This window comes from Poecilia reticulata, chromosome 14 (genome assembly GCF_904066995.2).
Source record: "Poecilia reticulata chromosome 14, P_reticulata-male-v2, whole genome shotgun sequence".
In the NCBI taxonomy this organism is placed as follows: Eukaryota; Metazoa; Chordata; class Actinopteri; order Cyprinodontiformes; family Poeciliidae; genus Poecilia; species Poecilia reticulata.
In genome coordinates, this window is record NC_088843.1 from 16,418,260 (window position 1) to 16,446,098 (window position 27,839).

At 41.2% G+C, this 27,839-nt stretch overlaps 1 protein-coding gene across 3 annotated transcripts in view; it reads right to left on the reverse strand.

Annotated features, from left to right (window-relative positions):
- Positions 1–27,839, reverse strand: part of srrm3 (serine/arginine repetitive matrix 3) — a 97,260-nt gene that overhangs the window by 11,311 nt on the left and 58,110 nt on the right. For all 3 annotated transcript variants that reach the window (XR_535402.3, XM_008428135.3, XM_008428133.3), the window contains exons 3-10: positions 19,204–19,305; positions 11,331–11,432; positions 10,824–10,904; positions 10,427–10,495; positions 6,993–7,028; positions 6,760–6,810; positions 6,012–6,119; positions 3,690–3,846 (exon numbers count right to left, since the gene is read on the reverse strand). Coding sequence is in view for 2 of the 3 variants with exons in the window: in XM_008428135.3 (XP_008426357.1) it covers positions 3,690–3,846; positions 6,012–6,119; positions 6,760–6,810; positions 6,993–7,028; positions 10,427–10,495; positions 10,824–10,904; positions 11,331–11,432; positions 19,204–19,305 (706 nt within the window). In the remaining variant the exon portion in view is untranslated. The remainder of the gene's footprint in view (positions 1–3,689; positions 3,847–6,011; positions 6,120–6,759; positions 6,811–6,992; positions 7,029–10,426; positions 10,496–10,823; positions 10,905–11,330; positions 11,433–19,203; positions 19,306–27,839) is intronic.

The following is a 27,839-nucleotide window of genomic DNA, read 5'->3' on the forward strand; positions in this document are numbered from 1 at the left end:
GTTGCCTTTGAAAACGCTGTGTCATAAAGTACTTTTTAGAAAGTTATAAATTATTTGTGAATCTCTGTGGGTTCAGTCTGCAGCTCTGATCAGAAATTAACCCTCTAGCGCCCCCCTGTGGCTGGAAAAGTGTCACACACCCAGCTTCCGTAGGAGGACAATGTGAGGCTCACATTTCATCTACCAAGCTAAAAATAAAAAATAAAAAAAAGCCAATCTGCTTGCATGTTTTCTGTTAAGGTCGTCCTTGATGTGATGTCATATTTCACCAGATTATGGGCTGCATGTCTGCCTGAACCACCAGCTGCAGAGTTTTAAACAAAAAGAATCAATTTTGCCTAATGATTTGTCTTATTTCCACTTTGCAAGCGTTTCAAAAACGTTGTAGCAACAAAACTTATTTTTGTGCATCTACCCATCCATCTTTCTATTTACCTTTGGCTCCTATATGAAACCAGCTTTGCACACATAGACAGTGGCACTTTTGCACGTTCGTTTTTGCAAAATAGCTCAAATTTGAAGTCAAACCACAAGTTCTCAGCTGTATTTTGGTCCCTTGACTTTTTTTCCCCACATCGTTTTCCAATATAACATCCTATATAAGACAATGTATCTGTCTTACTTTTGCAATCGCCTTATGTTGGTTTTCATTTTATTTTAAGTCCTCTAACTCTATTTATTTATCAAAAATGAGAAGTTTTCTTTTTCAAAACATCTGATGGTAAAAATGCCTCTTTGCAGTGTAAAGGTTTCTGTTACCTGATCGGGCCAAATTCTAATAAAATGCATTAGAAGTTGTAATGTGACAAAATATGAGAAATTTTCAAGTGTATTCCTTACTTTTTGCTGCAAAATCTCTTATTTGAACATGTTTTAGGTTTGTCATAAAGGGAGGAGTGACTGATGTGTGGTTCTATTTGTTAGCTGCTGCTTCAAGTTCTGCCTCCTGCATGGTGGCTAGACGGCTCCAAAGGGACACAAACTGTGCTGATAGAAAACCAAAGAATCACACAGCTTCAGAAATAAAAAAATAAAAAAAATTGAAAAGAAAATCAAACATCGGTTAGATCAAGAATCTGTCGTCTCAGTCAGACACTGTAGCTTTTTTTAAACTCTTCTAACTCTCGGCTGTGTTACATAGTGGCAGCATCAGATTATCTATTAAAGATGCTGCCAGAAAAATCGTGACCAAATCACATGCTCCTCTTTTACTCCATCCCCACTTCTTTAGAGACTTTTCAACGCACGAGTTAGAAAGCGACCGGCTCCTGCCACCTTTTGGAAACGTGCACACTGAAATGGTGAGGTGCAGTAGCGGTAAGGAGGAGCATGTGTTTAACGCCTGGCGGAGCTGTCGGATGCCTGGAAGAGAAGAGGAACTATCTCCTTTAGAAAAAAGACAACTGCATTGACAAGAAGAAACTATGACACGTACCCAGTTAACCTACTTGATCCAGTTCCAAAGCATATGAGCGCTTTTTACATAGACAAGACAAGAGAGATTTGGGCATTTATTCACGGGCAAATATTATGTAAACCAATAAGGGGGAAGAAAACATAAAAACAGCAATGAATGAAACAAGCAGAGAGAGGAAAAAAAGGGGGGGGGAACAGGGATCAGATGAGACCTTTTAGACACATGCAAGCTGGAGTAGAAAAACGGGGATTTCAGTTCTCAGGAGGAAGTGTTTACAGTGCGTGCAGCCAAATTTAGAGACATTTTCATCAAAGAAATGGTATTTCACAATCAGCTGCTGTTGGATCCCCCCTGCGACTGAGGCCTTTTAAATTCATTCCCACGTCTCCTGGGAGCCTGCTGCAGCTTTAATGATCCGTTTATAGGAGGGAGGAGGTTTCAGAAATGAACGCAGGAGTTTAGAGCTCATTGGAGGAAACAAACAAGGACCGGTTGTCTGATACGTGACTCTTTACGCTTTAGGAGCATTCTGTGCATATTTGTTTTGTTATAAATAAAAAAAATACATAGGACCCATAAACACAAGTTTGTTTCACACTAGCTTTGCATTTACTGTGTCATATTTGAATAGAAAATGCAAAATGTATTTTTCCTCCTGCAGATTTCTGCTGTTTCATCATCAGACAAACAAGGTTTGATATCAAAAATCAAAAGTAATCATATATTTATGTTATAAATGATTGAGAAACTACTGCAAACATTCACCACGACGCTTTAGCAAATAGTTTTTTACATCAATATGAGGGACTTCAACTCACTCCTCTTTGTGGACTGATTTCCTTCAGCCATCTTGGAAGGTTTTCATGAATGAATGTCATCAATTACAGCAAACTGTCCAGATCGTGAGACAGTGACGCGTCCCAGACCATCCCACCACCCACACCATGTTTTACTGTTGTGGCTTGGCTCTGTTTCTAAAAGAGTTGGTATGCTGGGCTGCTTTTCTTGTCTCGAACGTTAAACTAAATTCTCATATCTTTCTCAATACATCCAATGACAGAACCCGGCATTCAGAGTAGCTATGACTACCCTCAAGTGAAATGTAGCCATAGGCAATGTTTAAAAACTATTTTGTGTCAATAATTATTAATTTAAAGACCCACTTGTCCACTTGGCCTTCATTTCATACCTATTGTTTTGCTTTTCTTGGTACTTTTAAACAGCAAAGTTTTATTATCTCCTTGTAATTGTTCAACAATTTGTCTGAAAGCGCATTTCAAATAAAAGCCTCATTGCATTTAGAGAAGTTAAAGACTCGGTGCAAAGAGAGTTTATGTCAGCTGATCTGTAGTTACGTTTCCTCCCATCTCTCCTCGTCCTTCTCCGTCACATAATTTTATTTTTTGCACACTCTCCTTATTCTTGGAGATCTGCATGTTTTATTTAGTATTTATCTGGGTTTGGGTCCCACAGCAGAAGCAGTACCCCTCATGGATGTGTTTGCTGTTCCCTGAAGTAAAAACAACGGCGAAATGATTCATTTATGAGAGGAAAAAAAACTGATATCTGTCTATAAAACATATAAACCATAAAAACAACTAATTGTAAAAATGATTTACTGTCCCATTCTGCATTATCAGTTTTTTTTTTTGAAACAGCGTTGCATTTTCAACCATTAAAATGTGACACAGCAAATGTTTAACTTGTTTATTTTCCTCCAATATTTGTTAAGACAGCAGCTGCTTAATTTAGAGATTATTAGTCACCTGTTTATTTGGTACGATTCGTGCGTGTTTAAATTTACCATCCAGGGTGTCGTACACTTGTGTACTGACGAAAAGCCTAGGAATCTTCCATCTTTGCTCCCTTACTGTGTCACTGGCAGAACACCGACATAGAAACAAACAAGCAAACAAAAAAAAAAACCAAAATCTACCAAAGAGACAAAAAAATCAATAAAAAAAACAACATGATGACAGAGAAGTGAAAGAAACAAAGCAGCAGGAGCAGCAAGTTTCACACATAGGGCCTTCTACATGTCAAAAATATTTGTGTTAATAATCTCCAGACCTTGTTTACATCCCAGAAAAACCTGAGAAAAGTTCACAGCTAAATCTTCCTAATCCTCGCGTCTAGCTGACGAGAGCTGATGTGAACCAACGCGGGAGAGCAAGTCGAGCGCTTTGCAGAGACTGTGGCAGAGACCACTGAAGGTGTGGTGGGTGGAGGTTGGGGTGGGGGGTGTGGGGTCAAAGTAGAAGAGATTACATACATCATTCCCTTTCTCGCCCTCGGCGTGTGTGAATCTGGCCGCCTTGCCGTTGCGGCTCCGCCGGGTGTGGTCCCCGTTGTGCCACTTGGCGGGATTGTTCGGAGCCGGTGACGCGGCCGACACCTTCTGTCCGTCCGTCCTGTGCTTGGAGGTCAGTCTGGAAGAGAAAACAAAAGCACAGGCTGGTTTACAAACTGCTTTTCACTTCTGGGCGAAAATATAAATGAATTAAAGCATGTAAAATATTTGTGTGGGGTAAGTCTGGTAGACTTGGTTCAATTAGGGACCAAAACTGCAACATTTGTTACACGCTCAGCTGCTGCGGTTCACTTTCTCACTGCGCTAAGTCAAACAAACCGAACTCCTTGAATGAGCAGGTACTCCCTCGCCTGTGGTGGCGCTGCTCCAAGAACCACAGAAGGAAAGATGCAAAAACTGCTAAGAAGAGACGATCACAACTTCCTGCTTCACAAAATGTCAGGAGTCAGATTTTAGCAGTTGTAGGATTTTTTTTTTGTCTTTGGTAAAAGACCACGAGCCATTTCTTCGCTAGTGCCAGACACATGCGTTCGTTTTGATTGTATTTACCCAGAATGCCATGTGCTACAGTTCGCTTCCTACTCTTGGAGCGGTTTCCGGTCCACTTGGCATTCACACATGCAGCAGAGTTACTTCAACCGAAGTGAGACCTACGCTTTTAGGCAGACCAGAATTTGCTTGCTTGGGTCCACATCAGAGTTTAACTGCCCATCCACACACCTCCCAAACGGACTGGAGTCCAGACAAACCAACCAGAGTTCGACTGAAGCGAACTAAACGGGGATGGTGCGAACGTACCCCGAGAGCTGAACTTTAAAAATAGTTATTTCCCAAGGCTGCATAGCGAAGCGCAAACTTTCCTAGTGCAAAGTGCAGAAGGTGTTTGAATTGTTTTTGGAAGCATTAACAAAAAACTGTGTGAATGGGTGGTGCAAAAATACACACTTTCTGAAACAGAACATGCAGAAGGGAATGTCGCTTGTCGCATTTAACAAGCGCTAATCCCAGAACTCTAATTAATTAACTCTGTCCTGGTTTGTACATTTTTCCAAAACGTTTCTCAAGTAAATGTAGTTAGTTAATACAAGCCTGGTCATGACACAGTGGGTTTGTCTGTCAACCCCAGACAAACCGAGGGCCCAGTTTGCATCCGTTCATGTGAAAATAACAGGACATAATGACGGCTCACACCGAGTTTCAAACATGCAGCACTGAGCATCCAGAGTATGAAGTGTTCTTGCCAGAGATGTACGGATTTTGCAAGATCGATTATCAAGCGGATTTTAAAAGGTTTTTTGTCAAAATCAAAGAGGTGATCTATGTCAGCTTAAAGCTGGAATTGGAGGCAATGAGAGGCGATGTTACTGTAAATGTAGAGCAGAAAGGGCTGCTAGAGCAGGTTTGCTAATGTTTCTGGAACATCACAGGGGAATTTCTTCTACCTGATTCATATTTATGTGGCGTTCAGCTCCAGAACTTCTTGTAATCATAATTATGCAGCTTATCAGTGTTAAATTCTAGCAGTATTTAAAAAGAAACTATCCTCCACACGCAGACACTATAAAGATCTTAATTGTAAAAGCCTTCTGGCAGACATCAGCTGCTCCGCAAGCTTTTAATGCACTTATTGTGCTTCACATTTAAATGGTTGGAGCTTTTAAATTTAAAACCAGAGAACAAGGAGCTCTGAAAACAATGAAAACAAATAATAGAGAAAACGCTCAGATCGTCAAGAAGTAAAGCTAAAAAAATACTTAACATTAAACAGGACTCTTTTTTTATATTGTCAGATAAAGGAGAACTCCAACAAACTTTAGGACACTCTAGCAGAGTCAGTAGAAATAGAAAAAAAAAAAACAGAGGCAAAAACTTACTTTGACACTAAGAGCAGAACATATTTGAATGAACTTTTGTGAAGGAAACTAAAGCAGAACCTGAGAAAAGGGGGAAAAAATTAGATGAAGACATTTTTAATTGGAATACGGTCAAAGAAGAGAGTGAACCATTCAGTCCAACATGGGCTGAGTAACAACGTGACTGACACTGAATACTTTTTCATCAAGCAGGAATGCGGAGTGAGATATTGCAACCATTCAAAGCGCATTATTAAAAGACACGTCGAGGAGCCCAATTTGTCTCCTAATCTTTCCCCCGAGGGAAAGAAAGAGCGAGAGAGAGAGAGACACCGTCGGTCACCAGGGCAACCGCCCAGTCAGACCGATTTCACAGTGCGTACAAAAGGAGCGTGCACACACGCACGTGTGTGTGTGTTAAAGAGTCTACCTGGAGGGGGATTTAGAGGTGCTCCGAGTGGAGGACAGGGAGATGCTTCGGGAGCTGCAGCAGCTGCCCTGACGCTGCGAACCCCTGCTGGGGGTCTCACCTGGCGACCTGATGGACGACAGCAGATGGACAAACACGCCACACACACACACACACACACGCACACACACACGCACACACACACACACACACACACACACACACACACACACACACACACACACAAGCACACACACACACACACACAGCGGAACATGTAAGCATGCGTACATCATGGAGACACACACACACACAACAATTCACACACACACACACACACACACACACACACACACACACACACACACACACACACACACACACACACGCACACACACACACACTCAGTCATCAAACTCGTAGTTTCCGAAATGCTTCATGCAGAGCTAAACGCGTCCAATGTTGTTTTACTCAGAAGATGGAAAGAAAAGATATGAATCAGGTAAAGGTAAAACTATAAAACATATTTACATACAAAAGTGTTTTCATCTTAAATGCAAAATGTTATGTTGAACACTTCTGACTTCATTGCTGCTAAAAATGCTTTTTCAGAAAATGGCCTATTTTGAGTCTGAATTCTCCAGTTGACGATTAATAGGTTACTAAATTAGTTAGCACTCGTTCTACTTCAGTGTTTGTTTGTGTGCGAAATTGTGGAAAAGAAGAAGAAAACAAGGTGTTCAGTGAGTAAAGTCCCTGTGTGGCTCACCTCTTTTTCTGTTTGTTCTTATCTTTGTGCTTGTTCTTCTGGCTGCCTGACCTGAAACAAAAGTGAGACAGAAGGAAAGGATGCCATGTAGATTTAAAAACAATACATCACTTCCCTTTCATTACCATGTGAACAAATGGTAATTAATGAGAGAAACATTATCTGAAGAAGACTGCGTTGATGAATGCTAATGCAGCAGACTGCTAAGGTGGCCAGGTGGTTTTTTACTGTACCTGTATCTTCTCTTTTTCCTGGAGTCAGATGCTGACCTGCAAAAACAAAACTCGATATATTATCGATTCCAATAATAGTAAAATGTGACACACTATTGCAGGTGGTTCAGCTGGGATTCCAAACCCGCCTTTTGGAATCGGTTCCTGGATAAATTTCGACAAGTTTGGTGTTCATTTATATCCAGTAATAAATTTCAAATTCATATAAATTCACATTCTTCGAAGAGTTACTGCAAGTGGTTGACGGTTGTGGGCAGGAAGGATCTTTTGTAGCAGTCTGTAATACAGCAAACTTGAAGAAGCCTCTGACTGGAGACACTCAGGTCTCATTTTTTTTTCTTGATTTTATGTAAAGTGTAGACTGAACTTTTTGGGTTGTGTGCAAAATCCTTGCACTTCACATCACTCTGACCACACCGTCGCCATGGCGACAGTAGTTGCCAATGAGATATTTCGCAAGGAAGGAGAGAGACAAACTGCTGTTAGAAGACTTGCACCTGTACTTATGGACACAGCGAGGAAAAGATTTTTATTTGAACAAACACTGAACATTTGTTATAATAAAACAAAGGATTGAAAAGCTTAAAGTGTACGATAGCAAATATAAATCCACTTGGACGTCTGAATGTAGATGTTTATTTAGGAACTGAATTCTTTCAGAATTCTTTTCCTTGCAAACTGGGACAGAACCCATCCAGGTGTTTGGTGTGTGAAGCCTCAGATGTTTTAACACCACAGCTGCTGCAGTTCGTTTCTTCACATTTTAGCCACAGTCGGGTGTGAAGGGTTTAAATAAAGCCTGGGCTGGCCGTTCTTCTGTCCTCAGCATTAAGACTGACACACCGGCCTCACCTCCCTTCATTGCAGTTACCATGGTGATTAGTCGGGCAGGTCTGATTTTTTATTTTTATTTTTTTCCCCTTAGTATCACCCGGCTCACCTCCAGCATGCGGCATGAAGCGCGCCGACTTGCTGAAACGGCAGTAATAAAGCTGTCACAGTAACATATGTGGCTGATGTGAAGCTCTGAGGACCAGACCGGCTTTCCTCGGGTCGGTTTCTTCCTCAAACACTGAAACGCTGAACGGTGTGAGAGTGAAGCTGTTGCTCATAAGAAAGCAGCAGGGCTCTACCAGGACAGGACTCTGAGGTCCTCTCCTCATGCATATCTGATGGCCTCAAAATAGGAAGCCTGATGGTGGGGGTGGGGGGAACAAGGCATGTTGCTCTGGCTCCGTTTGTCCGATACATTATTCATACATCAACATCACCTGCAATGCAGAGCATCCTTGGAGCGAGGACGAAAGAGAGGAGAGGGAATGAGGACAACGGCGGGGACGGGCGGGTTTGGGGGAAGGCGTGTATGAATGGATGAGATGTGGGAAAGCACAGCGGAGCAGCTCAGCAATTTATAGAAAGGCTCATTTTTCTTGTGTTGTGCGCCCCCCGTACAGGCTGGGTTATTAGAGCAACACATTTAGCCCCACTGCCCCCCCTGAGTCAGGCGGGGAATGAAGCCGGGTGGAGGAGGCCTCTCTGCAATTGCTTATTGCTGTTACCATGTCCCAAGGCGCTGCACAAGTTGCTCTTGATGAGCTCTTGCTCTTCTTCGGTTTCTTCCCTCCCTCCGTCTCCGTCTCTTAATGTCTTTACGAACGCCTCCCCGTATTCTTCTCCCTCCCAGCCTCCTACCTTTCATCCCGTTTTTCCACATTTGTCTCCCGACTTCAAGCTGCTGTCTTTCCTCCTTGAGGGTATCCGCAGCTTTCAGCAAGTCAAATTTAAGACTTTTCAAGAGCTTTTTAATGCAGTGGTTGGGGGATCTTGCTGTATTACAATTTAGCCTAGAGAAAACATAAAATTTCTGGGGTCTGTTTGTGTCGTCCATTTTTGTCCTTGTTATTGCCATGTGTTTGGTTTCACTCTGGCTGGCAGTGACTTTCGTCTCTCACTGTCACTTGTCGAGTGCTGAGCTCATCACCCACAGAAGAGCTAACTAGCTGTGTAGCTAGCTAGGGTTTATTGGCAGCTAGCACATGTCTGGGCAAAGCTCAAATGTTTGCCTAAAGTCCTGTGAGATAAAAAAACCCCGACATAAACGGGATTAAATAGTTCTTTTATGAAAAAATTTTAATTAACGTATTTAAGGTTAACTTGCATTTTGTAATTTATTTAACAGTTTTTAAAGCTATGAATTCAAGACTTTTGAAGTCTTTAAGGATGAGCGGACACCCTGTTTTACAAGCTGTCTCCAGTTCACTCTGTGAGAGAGCAGCACTTTCAGCAGGTAACATTAAGGCTGTATGCCCTACAGCAAAAGGTTTCAACCATTATGGAACATGTTGGATTTGGAAATATTCCCAAAATTTTGAGAATCAAGGGACATTTGGGGAGTTAAGATGAAAATGCACATTCTGAAATTCAGCATCCATCTCATTGTACATAAGAATGAGCCAAAATCAGCATTGGCTGATCAAAGAATTACTAAAACGTAGAACAGAAATCAGCCACAGAATTGTGGTTTCAATCCTTCATTTCTCATTTCCATCTTTTATCTTCCATCTACCTCTCTTCTCCTTTTTGTATTACTGATTATTCTAACATGGAAACAGCTGCCTGTCTTTTAACACAAACCTTTTTTTTCCCTGTGTGCTTTTATTTTTTTTCCCAGGTAATTTCTCTGCTTTACTCCCTTCCTCTCTCTCGCCTTCCTCAGTAATAATTGATACTGCGACAAGTTGCACACTGATCCAAAATATATAAAAGATGGAAGATAAAAGTAAGAAGAAAAGAGAATTATTTAGATGCGTCTCTGAGAATAATTTAGGTTTCTGATGAAAGCAACTGCATTTCTGCAGCTCACATCGTTGTCGGGGTAAAAATGTGGTGCAGCCTGGAGTCTTTTCTCTGAAATCCCTTTTTTGTGCGTTCCCGTTTCTGAATGTAACTGGTGTTGATTGTAAATGTAGTGACTCCTCGTCGTCTTCAGGCAACATTTTCCTCCCTCTTCTTCCTCCTCAGCGCTTGTTGTTTCTTGTAGAATAAATTTAATTTGCAAGTACTTTTCGATGACGGTTCCCTTTCATGCATTATGTTCCGTGAGCCAAACCGTAACGAATGTGTTGTCAGAGCCTCTAATTTGTCATAACAAATGAAAGAAAAGCAAAAAACTCATGTGATTGTTTTACGAATTGACATTCATTTATCAGAAGTCATTAGAAAAAAATAGACTTATTCTTCCCAAGGGGGGAGAAGAGACATAACCCGTAGGAAGAAGTCGTCGGAAGAAGTATCTGTCCGGTCGGATCCGGTTCCGACCAACACCAGCAACTCAAACAAGCTTCAGGGAAAAAGACATGCAGCCGTAGCGCTTTATGAATCCAGGCTTTCTTGTTTGTTTGCGATGTGACTGATGACACTTTGTACACGCTCACCTGTCTCGCTTGTGCTTCTTCCCACTCTTCTTCTTCTTCTCTCTGCGAGTGGGCGAGGAGCTGCCAAACCTGTTGATGAAGAGAAGGTGAGGGAGGCAGGTATGACACCGGAGTCTCAGGCTGCTGATAGATTCTTCTTTCCTCCCTTTCTTTTTGGCTGACATTGTCAAAAAAAAAAAAAAAAAAGAGGGGAGATATGCGCATACTTGTCCCATCGTTCCCCACCTCCACGGTTATGGTATCTGATGACTGATTTGCAATATTCACAGGAAAACGATTAGGATTTAATTCCACAAAACCATCGAGAGTAAATGCACCATGAGTAATTATCCCTTCAGCAAGCCTGGAAAAGAAACAGGAAGAGGAAGCGTCTTTAGGAGGGGCTGTTTCCACTCACCGACTCCTTCGACGGCCAGACTTCTTCTTCTTCCTTTTCTTTGGGCGGGGGGATGGAGAGCTGGTTGATTTCCTTTTCATTCTAAATTGGCCGGAGAACGGGAAAACAAAAAAAAACAACAACAAAAAAAAAGGAGGCAGAGTCAGGCGGTGCAAAAGCATTTACTAGTGATTGTTATTATAATCATTTTCAGTTCTCAGTATTAGATTATAGTTATTTGGTGTTGTTTTGGCGCCTTGGCGATGACATAACGAATGTAAATTTTTCTCATTTCCTCAGTTCATTCAGCCAAATTGCAATAACAACGCATTACGTCTCTGCAATGAAAGCAAATTGCTAATAAGAAACTGAACTTGTTATTTTCTGTGTGCAGGCCGATGGCAGCAACATTTTGCAGGATTAGGCTGAATGAATGTTTCTGCTGGGTTTTCCATTTCATTTTCTCCAAAGAAATTCTCTGAAATCTTTTGTAGGAATGGTTTAATTCATATTCCCTCATTAGCCCACCTGTCATCGCTGTGGTAGTCCTGTTCGTAGTCTCCGTCTGCGTAGCCGACCGCGTCTGGGTCGTCTTCGTACTCGTCGGGCTGATAGTGGAAGTGGTTCACCCTGGAGGAACAGCAGTCAAGGATCATGAAGTGAGCTTTCCAAAAACCATCTTACTGCTTTAAACCGACGCTGAAGTTTGCTGTGTATTCGCAGCAATTGTGGACACAACAGAAGGGGAAACAATAGAAAAGCTAATTTTACTTATGACTCACATGTTCGTCAGCGGAGAGCAGACTGAATGATAAAGGAAAGTGCAGCAACATGCAAACTGTGATAATCCTCCCAGAAACCAACGCAATATTAGCAGGCGAAGTACACTATATTTATCATAACATATTGCTCACTGTTCAGGCTATTTAAAGTCTAGAGAAGTTAATTAGGGGTCAGATGATACCAGCAGCCTCATAGTGTGTGTGGTTGGTGCCTCAGACTTTTAACACTAAGGATAAAAACACATGAAAAAGAAAAGACATTTTAATTTTTCCATAGGTGCAAAAGAAAATGTGTGCAACAAATATTTATTCATAATATGAGCATTTCAATGGAGTCGCATGGAATTATGGGTAATACAATTTTGTTAAAGCTCCAGCTAACTATCAACACCCCAATAATGCAAATTGAACTATATCCGAATTTATTCTGTAGTTTATTTTAAGTTTAATCCCATTCACACCCTTATTTCATTCCCTTTATGTGTGACGGAGAACAAAGACTGCACATCAACCTGGCCAAACCGTCCTCTGGGTGAGGCATGGTGGAGGCAGCAGCATGCTGGGGGCAAATGTTCTGGGTAAAAAAGATGAATGCAGGACAGTCCTAGAAGGAAACCTGTTAAGAGTATGCAAAAGAGAGGTTCACCTTTTAACAAACTGTAACTATCCACTTGCAATGGTTTAATTCAACACATCTTTAATGTTTTAATGGTCTAGCTATTTTCAGATTTTTATGTTGTGTGTAACATGTAGACAACATGTTAAAGTTTTGCTTATACAAAATGTGAAAAGCGGCTCTGGTATGAATAGGACACTTTATAACTCTACCGTTGCAAAAAGGTCCCAACAACATAAACCTGTTATGCAACGTATTAATTTAAATTTTATTTCTTTGACTGCGGATGAAGTTTTGTTAGGACATTTCTTATTTCCCCTGACCCAACATCCGAGAACACTGCTTTCCAATTTACGCCCCAGCTTGTGGGATTAATATCTTCCAACTCTTCTGACACACTGCATTGTATTTTCTGACAGATGGCTGCAAACTCCTTCCTGATCCTTCCTGCCTCAATAGCCCTGTTTTCCCTTTAATGCCCCGGTGTAATTGACCCCACCTGACCTCACCATGTCAATGCAGTCGTTAAAAAAAAAAAAAGATACACACCCATTTCTGTGACACTGTCTTGTCACATTGTAATTAAAAAGACATAATTGACTTTTTTAATACGTTCAGTGGCTGGATGTGTACAAGTTATCTAGATCAGAGGGATGAGGACACGAACGTCACCTTGAAGAATTGCCGCCCCAACCAGCGGGGGAGAGAATAAAACAAGAGTGGAGTAATGAAGAGAAGGAGCTGAAGCGACACGCCGAAACAATTTAATAAAGCACAGGATAGCGATTCCTAGGTGACAACATCAAACGTGCTCCATAAGACAAACCTCTATATCAGATCTGAATGGAAAGCAAAGAAATCTAGATAATATGTGATGTTGGATATCTAGAGGGTGAAAGCAGGAGCGGTTTGTTAGGAAGACACGAGGCAGCAGAGCCCTTAATTGGCTGAGCACGGATGGGCCCAGCAGGGATGCTGTGAATCAGCTAAAAAACAACAAAAAAACAAAACAAAAAAAGAAAACTTATTTTACCACGACAGTCTGGCTTAAATCTCGCTAATAGGAAATGAGAACGAAACCTACAGACTGAGACAGACGGGTGAGGGAAGCAACCAGCTGTAGGAAATGAGGATGTTCCACAATTTATATATGATTGAGTTTAAATGAATGTAGATTCATTTAAAGTTTTTATGAAATTAAAAAATACCATTTTGTTGGCATACTTGTTAGAACTGTTACTATGGTGTGACTGTTTAATACAAGAGTCTGTGAAAATGAAATCATTCTTCTCTATCTCCTCGCCGAGTTATTATTGTCGTCCACAGAAATGCAGCCCGAAACAACCAATCGGTGACGGAGGAAAGGTTTTAGGGCTGTCAATCATGCTTGTGTATGCGCTGGTAAAAAACACTAACGGTGGAGAAATTACTAACCGTTTCAGGAAAACTGTTCATCACATTCTAACTAGCATCTGTTGGGGTGAGCAAGCTGTAGCATGGCAGAGAGAAAGGGGTCGGTCTGAGCAGTGTGTACACAAGCGTGATTGACAGCACTAAGATCCTCCTCCTGGCTCTGATTGGTTGTCTCTGATTGAGCGGTTAGTTAGCAGTGGGAGAACTGGGAGAACGCACACAAAGTTGATTTCTTTCCCCACAAAAATTATAGCATAGAGAATTTACTGTCATGTTCGAAAAAAACCATTTGAGATTAACTGAGCTTTGCAGCACGATGCATTACACTGACAGACATAACCAGCAGGAGATGGACAGAAAAGGATGGACATGGTCAGCAACAATAATCAGGTAAGATTTGGAGTTTAAACAATACTTAAATGGCACCAAGGGGTCCACAGTGTTCATAAAATATCACCAATACTCCATTTATTTCAGGCAGGGAGAGTCAATGACTCCACATTTCTACATTGTGACCTGACCATCTGAATATCACAGCAGAAATAGACTCAATGTTTCCCACCGTGAATATTTGAGCTACTTTTCCCATTCGATCATCTCAAACAAGTCTGCCAATTCTCCTCTGACCTCTGACAGCCGCGAGACTTTTTTTTTTTTTATTCACAGACCTGCTTCTTGCTGGATATTTTCTCTTTCTCGAGCATCCTCTGCACTCCTGAGAGCAGGCTGTACGTGAAACTCCCAGCAGATCAGCAGTTTCTGAAACACTCAGATCAGCCTGTCTGGCACCTTCAACCAGGACTCGTTCACAGTCGGCTGGTTCTTTCCCATTCTGATGCTCGATTTGAACTCCACCACGTGTAAGATGCCTCGATGCCTTCAGTTGCTGCCAAGTAATTTGCTGATTTGCAACTTGAAATTGAACCCCTGCACATGTTATATTGACAGGCGGGTGTCTGTTTCCAGCAGAGCGGATATATAGGGGGAAGCGCGTCAACAGTGATCATCCTGTGTGAAACGTATACCGAGAACAGAGCATGTCAAGTTTTCCCGGTCATTAACTACAGAGGAGAAAGGTAAGGCACAGTAAAAATCAATAAAACAATATCAGTCTTATTAAACCTCCATTCATTTAAACCTCCATAATGTTTTAGAGTTGTACATCTCTTTCTTTTTTTTTTACCAGATCATTACTCTGATTAGAAATGCTTTACATGGTTTGTTTGCAGAAAAGATTTTACACAATAGATTCGTTAATGGAGCAGCTCCCCTCTTTGCCCATGAGTTGTGTTTTTAAAAACAGGTAATCGACTTTGGGCTTCACTCTGTTGGACCGGTCCATAACACCATCCTCCATGACCAGCTCATCTGGATTTAAACTAAATTCAGGATTTGTACACTTTTCCCACGGTAAAATCCAAGCACTTTTCATGATACGCTTTAGAGATGAAAAACAATACAAATCAATTAAGAAAGAGATTCAATTTACTGTTACATGTTACAGAATGTAAATAAAATCAGAAGTCATCTAGTCTCGTGACAACAGGGACAAGGGATGCTAAAATATGACAAATTTTATGTTTTGAAAAATCTCCCGTTTTCAATAACTTTTACATATAAAATATAAGCAACACTTAATTTCAGTTTCTAAGAAAAATTCTTACTATAAATTTTCTGGCTTTTAGCAAATAGAAATAATTATTTTCAATTCTAACTGACCTAAAATGAGAAATGTTCAGTGTGATTTAACTTCAGACGCTGATAAAAAAAAATAAATGTGTCTGTGTCTTTAAACTAGTTGTATGAAAATATCTGGTTTCAACTGTAAATAATGTTCTCCAGATTTAGGTTTTAGTCAAACATTAGACTGCACTTTACGACAAAGTATCAAGCACTTTCCAAACCTTGAAAATGGAAATGCAAGCATTTTCAAGGATTTCACGCACCTGTATGAATCCTGTAAATTAGGATGCTAAGAGAGTTTTTTTTTTTTTTTTTTTACTGCAGGTAGGCTATAAACTTAAAAAAAAAATGTAACACTTTATTTGACAGGGTGTGCATAAGATTAACATGACAGTCCTTATGAATGTTCAAGACTGTTATGACGTGTCGTTCGGTAAATAATGACACTTTTAATGTAAAGTTGTTTTAAAAGTTGTATTAAAAGTCTCAACTTTGCATGATTTTGTAAATAATGACACCTAAATGCAAAATTGGCACTTTTAATGAACCTTTACTGCAACTTTTAGAGCAACTTTGTATGAAAAGTGTCATTATTTACCGAATGACACTTCATGACTACACTCATACACATTCATAAAGACTCGTTCATGTTCATAACAGGTGTCATGTCAGTCTTATGCACACCCCATCAAAGTGTTACCAACTTTAAAAAGCTTAAGCTACCTACATCAGGTGAAGTATGGACTACAATGTGGTCTGTCTCTCTGTCCAGTGAATAATTAGCTCTAAAAGTCATTATTTGCAGCAGGATGGATTAACTTCCACAATATGTCACTGTGTCCTTCTACAAACTGAAATAAGCCGTCTGTGTGGCTTCCCGCTTTAGGCCAGGGAGGCAGCACTGAAACACACTGCCAAAAAAAGCAATTAACAACAATTTAAACTATCTAGTGCCCCTTGTGCTCAGTCATTAGTGATGAATCAACTAATTCCCCATCCTGTTCTTAATCTCCTAATTGGTGCCAGGCTCCAATATGCGGGAGACATCTGTCTAGCCAGACAGCCGCCCTGTTAGGCAGATGAACGAGCGTCCCCCGCGCTCGGTGCTGCAGCGGTGAGGCGGGAGGTTTCCTGGTTCAGCCTTTGTCCCTGGGACCTGGCAGTGATGGACTGTGACCGAGGCCCTCCTCAGGGCCGCAGCACAAAGTGCATATCCACGCTCAGACAGCCGCTCGGCCACTGAAGGATCAGTCCTGTTCTCGTTGCTGCCCAGAGTTACAGTGTATTATTTTGTGGTGGAAATCGGATTCGTTATTCCTCCACATTCGAGCGGTGCTAGATCTGGCTCCTGCGGTGATTTGAAGCTCATCTGTTTAACTACATCTGAAGTACTGAGCTACGTTAGCTAGCAGGGACTATGCAAAACGGCTGAACCGTAAAGTCACATCTACTACGCCGTGTTTGTGTTTTCTAATAAATCCGGTCTCTCTCTATAGTATTTCATCCGACAGTTGTTTTGCGAAGCCGATGCTGGGTCAGCTTCTACATTAATCCTGCACAGATTGCACAGATTTCGTGCGTAACTCAGAGTTAGTCAACGGCATTCATTCTCTCGCTTCCCATCCAGTCTTCGGAAAAATCAATGCAGACAGTAGTAAGTATGAAGGAGGAGGCTGCACATCTATCCCTACAGCAGGGTTTTTTATGAGCCGGTGTATAACAGTAGTAAACTACTCTATGGGGCCCTCGCCTCCTCCCAGTTGTATAACTCACTGAAAAAAAATTATGGGCTCCACATAACTGTTACTACTGAGCAGAAATGCACTCAAAGCAAGAGTGTATTCAGCAGTGAGGTTGTCGGGATTCGTTTTTTAGGAACTTTGCATACAAATATTTTGATGTGTAGCATTATTTTTTTCTGCTCGGTAAGAACTAAATGATCTGGGAATCTCTCTAGGGGTCACGGGTAAACAAGCCGGTGTTGGCTGTGCAAAGAAACCTTGATGCACGAGATCTTGGAATATTAAAACGCTGCAATCGGCATGTTGCTTCCTCTGGTGAGATCAGCCTAAACGATTACTGTGATATGTCACACCTGTCTTTGATACATTTCATTCAAAGTAGTTCTCATCTAATAAGACTGTTGATTAGATTGACCGACAAAAAACAGATTTTTAAAAAAATTATTACCGTCTCTGCTTCAAAATCTACTTTTTAAAGTTTAAACTTAAATTCGTTTGACAGTCAACAAACTCTTTAAACACGGTCCGAGATTTATGAAGCAGTTATTTTCTTTAGGTAAACATAAAAATGCCTTTTTGGCTTAAGGGTCATTTAAGAGATCAGCATAAAATTATATGAACACTCCCGGACTTAAATGTTCTGTCCTGATAAGTCCTTTGGAACCCTGGTAACGGATTTGCAAAGTCTTTCTGTCGATTTTGTATCTGCTCATCTCATGAGAGTGAGACACGCATTTTCTTAAGAAAATTTTCTTACCATCGGTTTTGTTTGCAGATGAGCGATTTCTGGATGTGGCCGCCTACGACCTAAACTCACCTCAAGTCTAACTGGCAGAATGCTACATACCTTTGTCAGTCTTTGACTTTTGCTTTGGCTGGGCCATAAATGTCAATATATTCACCGTTGTGTAACTTTGCATGCAGCAAAAGCCACTCCGTCAGCAGTGCTCCACATCTCAGCATCTTCTAGGTAAATGTCAGACACCGGATGAGGTGCAAAGGAGGGAAGAATCATTAGCCGTGTCTGAGAGACGGGATGCATGAACTTCATTAGCAGTCATAAGTTCACAAACGGTCGGTCAGGTCGACTCCGCTCCGCCGCCTCTGAATGTGTGATGAACTGGCTCAGAAGGCCGCCATGCCTACGTCCCTGCTGTTCCCGTTACTCGTGATTCGGAGGAGCCTTTTTCTGCGGCGTGTTCAGAGTACGCACACACTGTGACTGTCTTCGTCTAAAATCCTTTGCTCCAGATGAGACCAGCTCCCTCTCAGCCTTCTGCGCAAAGCTCGAGTTGTAAAACATAAAAATTAAACGAGCTTCACCATTTTTTAATAAGAAGTGTTCAAATATCCAATCACATACTTATATCAGAAGCTTGCTAATCGATATAAAAAAAAAGTGCCTGGTGGCTCAGTAACTTCCTAACGATACAAGAGTTTTAAATCGGTCGATATCGATTATTAGACAGGTTAACTGTTTTGATTATCTGAAACACTGAGAAACTGGTGGTGGGATCTTTCCTGTTTTATCAACGGTATTCACTCCACACCATTGTTTTTTGTTTTTTTAAGCAGTTATGAGGCGCGGAGGAGAAACCTGAAACTGCTGCTGCGCAATTTTCTCAGCAGGCTGTTGCTAGGTAACCAAAGAGTGAGTGAGTTAATTGATGCCACCAATTGTTTTTAGCTCATCACGAGAAGTTGAGCAGCTATAGCTGTTCCTCTGCCTACATCCCCCAGAATGCTGTGGAGCTCTGGATCGGAGTTCAGTGAAATTATTCAGCTGATATTTTCTACTAGAATAAAATAATCCGTTCAGTTCAAATAAAGATTTATGTAAAACAATTCAGTCACACTGAATAAAAATGACTCAAATGTATCATTAAAAGACCAAATTAAATATGACATTCATATCCACAATTAGCATATGAAAACGTCCAAGTCCAACTATAAAGACAGGTAAAAGATTTTGACGTGCCCTCTGATTCCCTCTGATCAAATAACACGTCTAAATTTGCTGATTTGATTTTTTTTAACCATTTCTGCACTCATTCTTCTGTAATGTCCAACATTTTCCTGCGTTTTCACAATAAAAATGTGCAGCTAATAAACAGAAGAAACAAAAAGACACATCTTCAGAATAAGCTAAACGTAATGTAACTTACACGGGTTGTGTGTGAGAGCCCTCTCTGGTGATAACACCCTCCTTGTCCATCAGCATCTGTCTGAATGTGCTCACTTTCTGTCGGATCTCCTCCTCGGTGTACCTGAAGGCATGAAGAACAGAAGTTAAAAAACAACTACATATTTATCTATTATTTACAGTTTTGAATGTGGAGCTCATAAGCAACAGCAGCAGTGACTGCAGCTCAAGCATCGGGAAATATCGTCTAACATATTTGCCAGATGTTTCCGTGGTAGTCGCCACATCTCCTGCTTCCACACAGAGCCACAAAAAAATGCCAGAGATTTCCGTCTTGATCGACCAATAACTAAATAATGAGCCAGTGCTGTCCCTGGCCTGCACAGCGCATCACGTTTTATTCTGAGAGGAGTTCTCCACAATCCACACAGAATAATGAAAACCACTGCAGAGGTACACAAGAAGATTTCTGTCTATTATCTCAAAAAGTTCAGGCGAGTTGTGGATGCCGTAGAATCCAAAAACGCTCATTTATATTGCAGTTCCACTGAGTAAAAGGAATAGCAAATAGAACAGTTGTTGGTAAATACAGTCCACCTGTGCAACCTTGAGCTACATTTTTATTTTCTAAGATTACGTGTGTGTTACCACAGCAACCTGTTCAGTGCAGAGCTTATAAGACTAAATCGTCAACAGGACCATAACTCGGCTTAATGTGTTGCATTTTGGACATTTTAGGTCATTATTCTTCTCACTAAAAATTTCTATATAACCAATCGTCAGTGTGTGTTAAACACTTAAAGTACACTCAAACTTTTGGGCAAATAAAAGTTGCTCAAAGCTGTTATTTTGGGAATATAAGAAAAAATTGGCTTTCGCTAAGCATATCAATAGCTTGATATGCTTAGCTATCAAGCTATTGATAACAATATGGCTACTGTCAATATTGTCAATATGGCTATTGTCTATATGTAAATAGCCATATTGTTATCAAGCTATTGATAGCAATATGGCTATTGATAGCCATATTGACAATAGCCATATTCACAATATGGCTATTGTCAATATGTCAATAGCCATATTGACATTTTTAGAAATGTCAATATGGCTATTGACATTTCTAAAATTTTTAATATACATTCACTGAAAACAGACTCTTCAAGCTTTTTTTGTTTTTAGAAAAGCTTGAAAGAAGCACATTAATCCTACGTTTTACGGACACGTGATATTATGCACCAAGATTATACACTGAACTTCTTCTTTTTTTTTAAGGTTTCATGTAATGGGAAAAGTATAAATCAACTTGGTCATCCTGGGAGCTGTGAAGTTTGAAGAAGGTTCATGAATAACTCAGGCGTAAGCTGTGTGAGCGGAACTTTGAAGTCGTCCTGAAAGAGTTGCACATCATTGCCTTTAGCAGGCGTTGGGTTTGTGTTTATCCTGTTCTCTGGCTGACGCAGACAGGAAGCCCTCCTGATTCTGGTTCCTTTAGATGCTTGTTGCGTTAGATGGCCGTTTGACTCTGAACAGCTCACTGTGCAGGACCAGAACACGGCGCTGCAATCAAGCAGAGATCTAAGGAAAACGTGTTTTTTTTCCCCCCTCCAATTTAAAATTTTAAAGATAACCTGCATGAGATAGATATAAATGTCAAAAGTATTAATTCCCCCGGGACTTCTTCATATTCTCGCTTGTAACTTTAAGTTTGGAAATAGACCAACATAATGTAGCATTTACTGGAGAAGTAGAAGGAAATGGATGGATTTTTTAAAATGCCAAATTATTTTTGAAATAGTTTTGGGGCACGCCTCTACTAGCTTTGCACATCTAGAGACTGAACTCTTTAATATTTTCTTTTCTTAATAGCTCAATTTTCAAGTCTTGCCATGGATTGTAAATGGTTTTAAGTCTCACTGCACAAACACAAAATCCAAAAAACACAAATACAGAGTATTTGTGGTGCAATTAAACTTACTAACTTGCAAGAAACCTTTCAACAAGATATATTAGCTTGTTTTAAGTAAATAATTCCTTATTTTTCATATTAAAAAAGTACTAGTTATTTCACTTATAACATGAAATTTTTTCCAGTGCCATAAATGAAATAATCTGCATGTTTACCTAATACATCTTCATCAAATTTAAGTAATTATTGACTTAAAACAAGTTCCTACTTCTTGCTGAAAAGTTACTTATCAATTAGTTTTTCCTCATTTCACGTAGTACAAAAATACTTGGTACAATTCTGTGTTTTTGCAGTGCTGGATTTTGCGTGGGCCATTTTAACACATGAAGATTCCCTCAAATGTCAAATCTGTGACACCTTTCAGGCTCCATCCATCTTCACATCGACTAATCAACCTCCTGTCACTGAGTCATGGCCAGTGTCAGGTCTCAACCAGACAGCGTTTTGCACACATTTCATAATCCTAACAAAACTCATTGAAGGCTGGGGTTGTAACTTGTAGCCAACATTTTTGCACAGGAAAGTTGTGCAGAAGTGCAATAAGTACATTGGAAAGGATTTCACAGATATATTAGCCGACTTATGAATTAGCCAGCGTCTCATATCTGCATAGAAACAGCATTAGTCTGAGGGGCGGTTGCTTTTCCCAGGATGCAGCAGTGGATAGCTGGCAGCTATCGGCACTATGGCGATGTGGAGAATGAGATTAAAAGTAGGGTGATGGCCATCAGAAATAGCTGAGAGATATTTCAGCCGAGGGGAAGCGGGTCGGTGCGACGGCTCCGTCCCGTCCAGCTGTGCAACAATCCCTCAGCTCAGCAGCTGTCGGCTCAGCACAACGGAGAGCCCAGACCAACACTTTATATTCATGGCTTTCTGTTCACAGTGCAGGAGCCATCACCATACATTAGCCGGAGCTCCGCATCCGTCGCCCTGCTCCGTCAGGATGTTTCTCTGTGGCTCGCAGAAGCTGCCACACAATGCTGAATATTTAACTCATTGGTTCTGGCCAAACACTTACCATGCCTGTGAGATTTCTGCCTTTACGTTGTAAGACTTTTAAGCATTTGCGACGAGCGCTGTTGACAACAGCCCATCAGAAGCGAAGATGGGGTTTGTTGACACGCAGTCAACAGAATCCGTTTCCTCTTATCCTGCTCAAGTGCTTCGTTCTAAACAATGACGTTCAGCAAACGGGGGTTGTGTGAAAGTTGATGCATGGTATAAATGCTACCGGATTTAAACGGAGGAGCCAACAGCTGAAACCATTTAGATATATTTGCTGTATAAAAAGAGAAATACAAATTTCTCTGACTGTCGGACATTTAATTAGACTCAACCTTTCCTGTCCTAACTCAGGAAGGGGCAGAGTTGGGTAGTAACTAGTTACATTTACTTGAGTAACTGTTTTGGGGAAAAAGGAGTATTTTTACTATGCTGTATTTTTTCCTTTTACTTGAATAAAATTTCTGGATAGTCTACCCACTGAGACTAACTTCACTGGATGGAGAACGAGCTTGTTTTAACCAAAGATTCACCAGACAGAGATACACATCTGTAGTTTTTGTTAAGTTTAACATATTTTATATTGAAAAACACTGAGTTAGAAAAAATATTTTGTAAGCATTTTTATGAATTATTATAAAAAAACACCTACATTTCCACATTACTTTAAATTTTGATGAAGTAATTTTGAAATATTAAATGATTGATGTTTTGATCAGTTACTCAGTACTTAAGTAGTGTTTTTACCAAATACTCTTTCACTCGTACTTGAGTCATTTCTTGGATGGATAATTTTTACTTTTACTTGAGCAAAATATGTTAAAGCAGTGCTACTCTTAAACTCTACCCACCTGGGAAGAGGCACCCATTTTTTTGCATTTGCCAAGAACTTGAATAATGAGAGAATTTATTTCTGAAAAGTGACTCAACTTTCTCTTACATCACTGCTTTGAAACAATCTGTGAAAGCTGAAAAGGTGATTTCATGGATTTGAGGCAGGTAAATTTGAGGCACATCATGCTGTGTTGTGAAACATCATTCAGAAATCAGTCGGAATGCCCTGCTCATATCCTGGTTCATCCTTGGATATGAACATAACTATTATGAAAATGACCTGCCATCATACTCTTCAGGAAGGAAACGGGTTTGAGACAAACATGGTTCGATGCAAAATGTTTGTGGTTGCAGCATCATGGAAGTTGAAGTTTGGGAGCAAGTGGTTCTCCCATGCAGAGCATACATTAACATCGATCACAAAGTGGCTTAAGGTCAACAAAGTCAAATATTTTTTTAGTGGGTGCCCATCCTAAAGGCCTGATCTAGTGCAATTAATGGGCAAAGCTGAAAAGGTGTGTATGATCAAGACGGCCTACAAACATGAGTCAGATTCACCGTTTCTGTCTGAACTGGTGTGAGAAACCTGTGGAACGATACTTAAAGAGTTCGACCCATATCAAATAGTTTAAATGCATGTCTGTCTACACGATGTTTTCAAACATCTACTTTCTCCTGTATAGGCCGGCAGGATCCTGAGCCAAGTATCTTGGGAGCATTTTAATTAAAGTTGGACAAAAATACACATTGAGCTCTAAATTAACTTGAGTAAATGGCCGCATATGGATGTTTGTCAGATGCTATTAGGATATGCTCCCTGGATCACCACATCTCTCCAGTGCATGTTTAATTAGCACTTCTTTTAGCAATAAAGGTATCCGCTTCCCCCCAAATGTGCCATCTGTTCTGCTCTGAAAATGAGCAATCAACGAAATCACATACGGTAAATCAGTAAAATATCCAACTGCTCGTGTCACCTGTGTATTTTTAAAATCGTGTAAGTACCGCAAAGGAATTTAGTAATTTTACAGAGGCCAAATAAGTGATTCAAGTCTCCGGGGATCTGGAAGGACGTTGATCTGAGAGAGGTCTTCTGTGCCTCTGTAGCCATGAAGAATTACCACGATTAAAGAAGTTGATTAGTGTAATTAGACATCTTGGAGCGCCCACAGATTTCCCCTATTAACTCCCAATCCAGAAAAATGAATAGTTGAGGCCTCCAGACCGTTCTTATGATAATAGGCATCGATTCGAGGAGCGCGGGGGCAAAGCTTGCGCTCATTCAAACCGCCAGTGCCTGTCTGCGATTGAAGTCTGATAAGCTATTCTCTGCAAGCTGTCCCCAGACATAGCTGTGCACCTATGAGATTCTGAAAGCATCAGTTGTAGTTAGCGGGGCTGAAAAGCTCTGGGAATACGGGAAGCTGAATCCGACCACCCCCGTATTTCTATTTCATGGATAGAATTAAAACGACCTGCCGAGCGCTACAGTAAAACGGTTTAACTCTCAAGTGGGGAGGATTTTCAATTGATGCTCTCATAGATTTTCTAGTAAGATAACAGACCCTGGGCAGATCTGACAGAGAAGGTAGCAAAGAAGAAGCTAATCTTTCTCTCCCTTTAGAAAGCTGCCACCTTCACCTTGCCAACAGTGCAAGCTGATCAATAGCTTGGGCTGCACAGCCTACAGATCCCGACTGTTCATCTTTCCTAAGACCTCCTTTAACAAAAGAACCGACAACTGTTTTGTCTAGCATTGCCCCCCCTTTTTTTTCTTTTTTTTTTTACTGTCCAGGGCACTTTGTGGTGACAAAACGGGTCTTTCTTTTTGAGAAGAACTCCAGCAAAGCCTTCAGTCTTTGAGAAAACTGGCTCATCAGTTTCTGAAGCAGGCTTTAGTATGGAAGAAAACCTCCATTAGGGCAGAGACAGCTATTTGCTCTGGCATCAAAGACTCTGAAAGCAGCCTTCTTAATAAGATCTGGGCTTCTCACTTGTCAGTCGTTGCAGTTCAAAAGCGTCTTCTCACATGTCTCTAAAGCAATATTCAGCTATCCCTGTATGGATAGACTGTCTCTTTTTATACTCTTGTGTATCATAATGTACCAATACAGCTATGAGGTGTCTTGTTTAGGGAATACACCAATAGTCCATAACTCTGTTCAATCCATCAGTCGAAAATGCAAATAATATGGCACTACCGCAAACCTAATAAGACATAGATGTCCCTTAACGCACACATGGTGGTGGTACTATGACGTTGTGGCTGTGTTTTTAAGTAGGGGCAAGGAAGCTGGTCAGAGTTACTACAAAGGACTTAACACTTGATTTCACCTTCCAGCGGGACGATGCAGCCTGCCGTTTAGTTGGAGCACAGAAGAGAGCTCATCAAAGAGCCGGGGAAAGAAACGGTTGGCACACTGCAGGAGCTCAAACCATGAACATTCATTAAGTCTCAATCAGCAGATAAAAAACACCCTTTAAATAATCTGGTCCTGCACACGAGGGGGAGCTGCTGAGTTAGTGGGCCATGTCTTCAACACAAAACGCCACGCTTTGTTTACCGCCTTGTAGTCGGCATGCTGTCGTGTCCTGGAGACGAACACGACGGCGTGTCCCCGGGGTTATGTTCTTCCTTGCACAGATCGTATCGTTCCAGACGTCTTTTATAAATGGCCTAATGTATGCAACCTTCAGTCATATTTAATCTGCATTAATGGCAGTATCGCCGGCAGCCACGAAGCACTCGGTGCAGAAATGAATGAGGGATGCTGCCAGGCTTTAGATAGCTAAATGAACAGACTCCTTTAATCGCAGAGCCAGTTTAATTGGCTCCTGTGGTGAGGCCATCACTCATGACAGACCATTTATCCTGGTCGTCTCACAAGAGAGAGGCAGATCGGGGGTCCGCGAGGGAGGGGCTGTAAAGGGAAGAGGAGTCTGTCTTAAAGAATGTGGCAGGCGTCCAACTTGTCTCCAAACCCAGACCTTCACCAGGACCTCCATCATCAAAAGAAAAACCTGGGGTGAGAAGGAGGCCGAGTCCTCTGTCTCAACCCCTCAACAACTGAATACACAACACAACCTCCATTTTTATTATGCCTAATGCCTGGCACTGTTCTCCCTCTCTATCCCCATGTTTCATCCTCCTCTCTATCCCTTAATCCTACACACACACTTTTATTTAAAGAGGCACATTAAAAACTGGAGAGGCAGGGGTATCCTTGCCGAGCCAAGCTGGCAAATGAGCGTCCCCCTTTCCACTGCAGCCTAACAAGACGAGCCGAGTCCGTCCAGAGCTCGAACACTCTGCTGAGTAGTTGGAGTCCTTTCTGTGTGAGGCTGCGGAGCTGGTCAGCCAGGGTGTCTGGTCGGCTTGTATTCTGTCATCATTAGCCAAGCTGCTCTCTGCCACTGCAATGTTTCACCAGACAGCATGGCTCTTTTACATCGCTCTGAACCCAGGAGCCGGAAAGGAGTGGACCTTGACAGATGGGGAAAGTGCAAGTCCCCCCCCCCCCCCCCCAGGCATCGCCCCCCCACCTTCTCTGGCATCCTTAATGAGGCCCTGTTGCCTGACAAGAGCATTCATGCTCAAGGAGAAGGAGGACAAGTGACATCAATGGACAAAAACTAAATCGAATCCACCACCACCCTTCTGTCGCTCCCCATATCTGTGTGTACCCTCTAAAAATGACTAATTAGCTTGACATTTATTCAATTATTAATTAATTCTCTCTTAATATATAGTAGGATTAGGCAGTATTCTACATTTGACAAATGTGACAAATGTGATGGAAAGAAAATGTCACGAGGCATCTGTGGGAAAGCAACCTTTTTCTACTAAGACAGGATCACAGGGCTCGTCATTAATTATGGACTCTGTCAGCATGTAGTTCAACTCCGAGCTGTGGTTATTTAGGTGGCACTGTGTGTGTGTGTGTGTGCGTGTGTGGGCGTGTGTGTGTGCGTGTGTGAGTAAATCCATCAGGGAGAAGTGCTGAAGTGGTGGATTACCGCTGACTGCAGTCTCAGACATTTCCGTGGTTCTTTCTTAGTTGGTGTTGGATGCCCAGATAATAACAGGGCCCCGGTCGGCCATCGCTCCTCACCGACCGTCTCCAACGGCAACATCGGCGATTAAGGTTTGAAAATGTGGATGGTAATGTGATTCTCAAGGGTTGACAATGCAGCATCATCCTACATATTAAAAAGGTCAAACGCAGAGCAAAAAGGCATGTTTTTTTTTTATTTTTATTGTAAGACATTCCAGCATGTTTTTCTCTTTCTAGGACCATGTTGGAGACTAAAATGTCATGAACACTTAGCTTTGCAAGATTCCCTGATGTTCAATGCCCATAAAACATTTTCACCCTCTTAGATGTTTTACCCCTTCATTGTTTTTGCAAATCAGTCAAGATCAACAAAACGGCTTGGGTTATTGTCGTGAAGGAAAATAAATGTTCTCTGAAGCCGTAGTTCTCTTGCAGACGGAAACAAATCTTCTTACAGGATTTTTTTATATTTCATTGCGTTCATTTTACCTCCACTTACTCAGGTTGTGAGAACAAACTGATGCAGGCAGATGTACACACGGGTCATGTTCCTTCATTTCTTGATGTTGAATTTAACTGAACTCCAGTGATGTTTGGTACCTTAGAGATTTTTTTTGCATCCATCCCCTGACTTGTACTTTCCAGCAACATTTTCTCTAATTTTCTTGGAGATTTTTTTTCTTTTTTCAGACTCAGCCGTCTTTGTACTAAGACACACTCACTGCACTCAGGTGATCTCCAGTCCACTCATTGTGAGACTGCTTGCACTAATTGGCTGGACCTCTGTTGAGTTAGGTC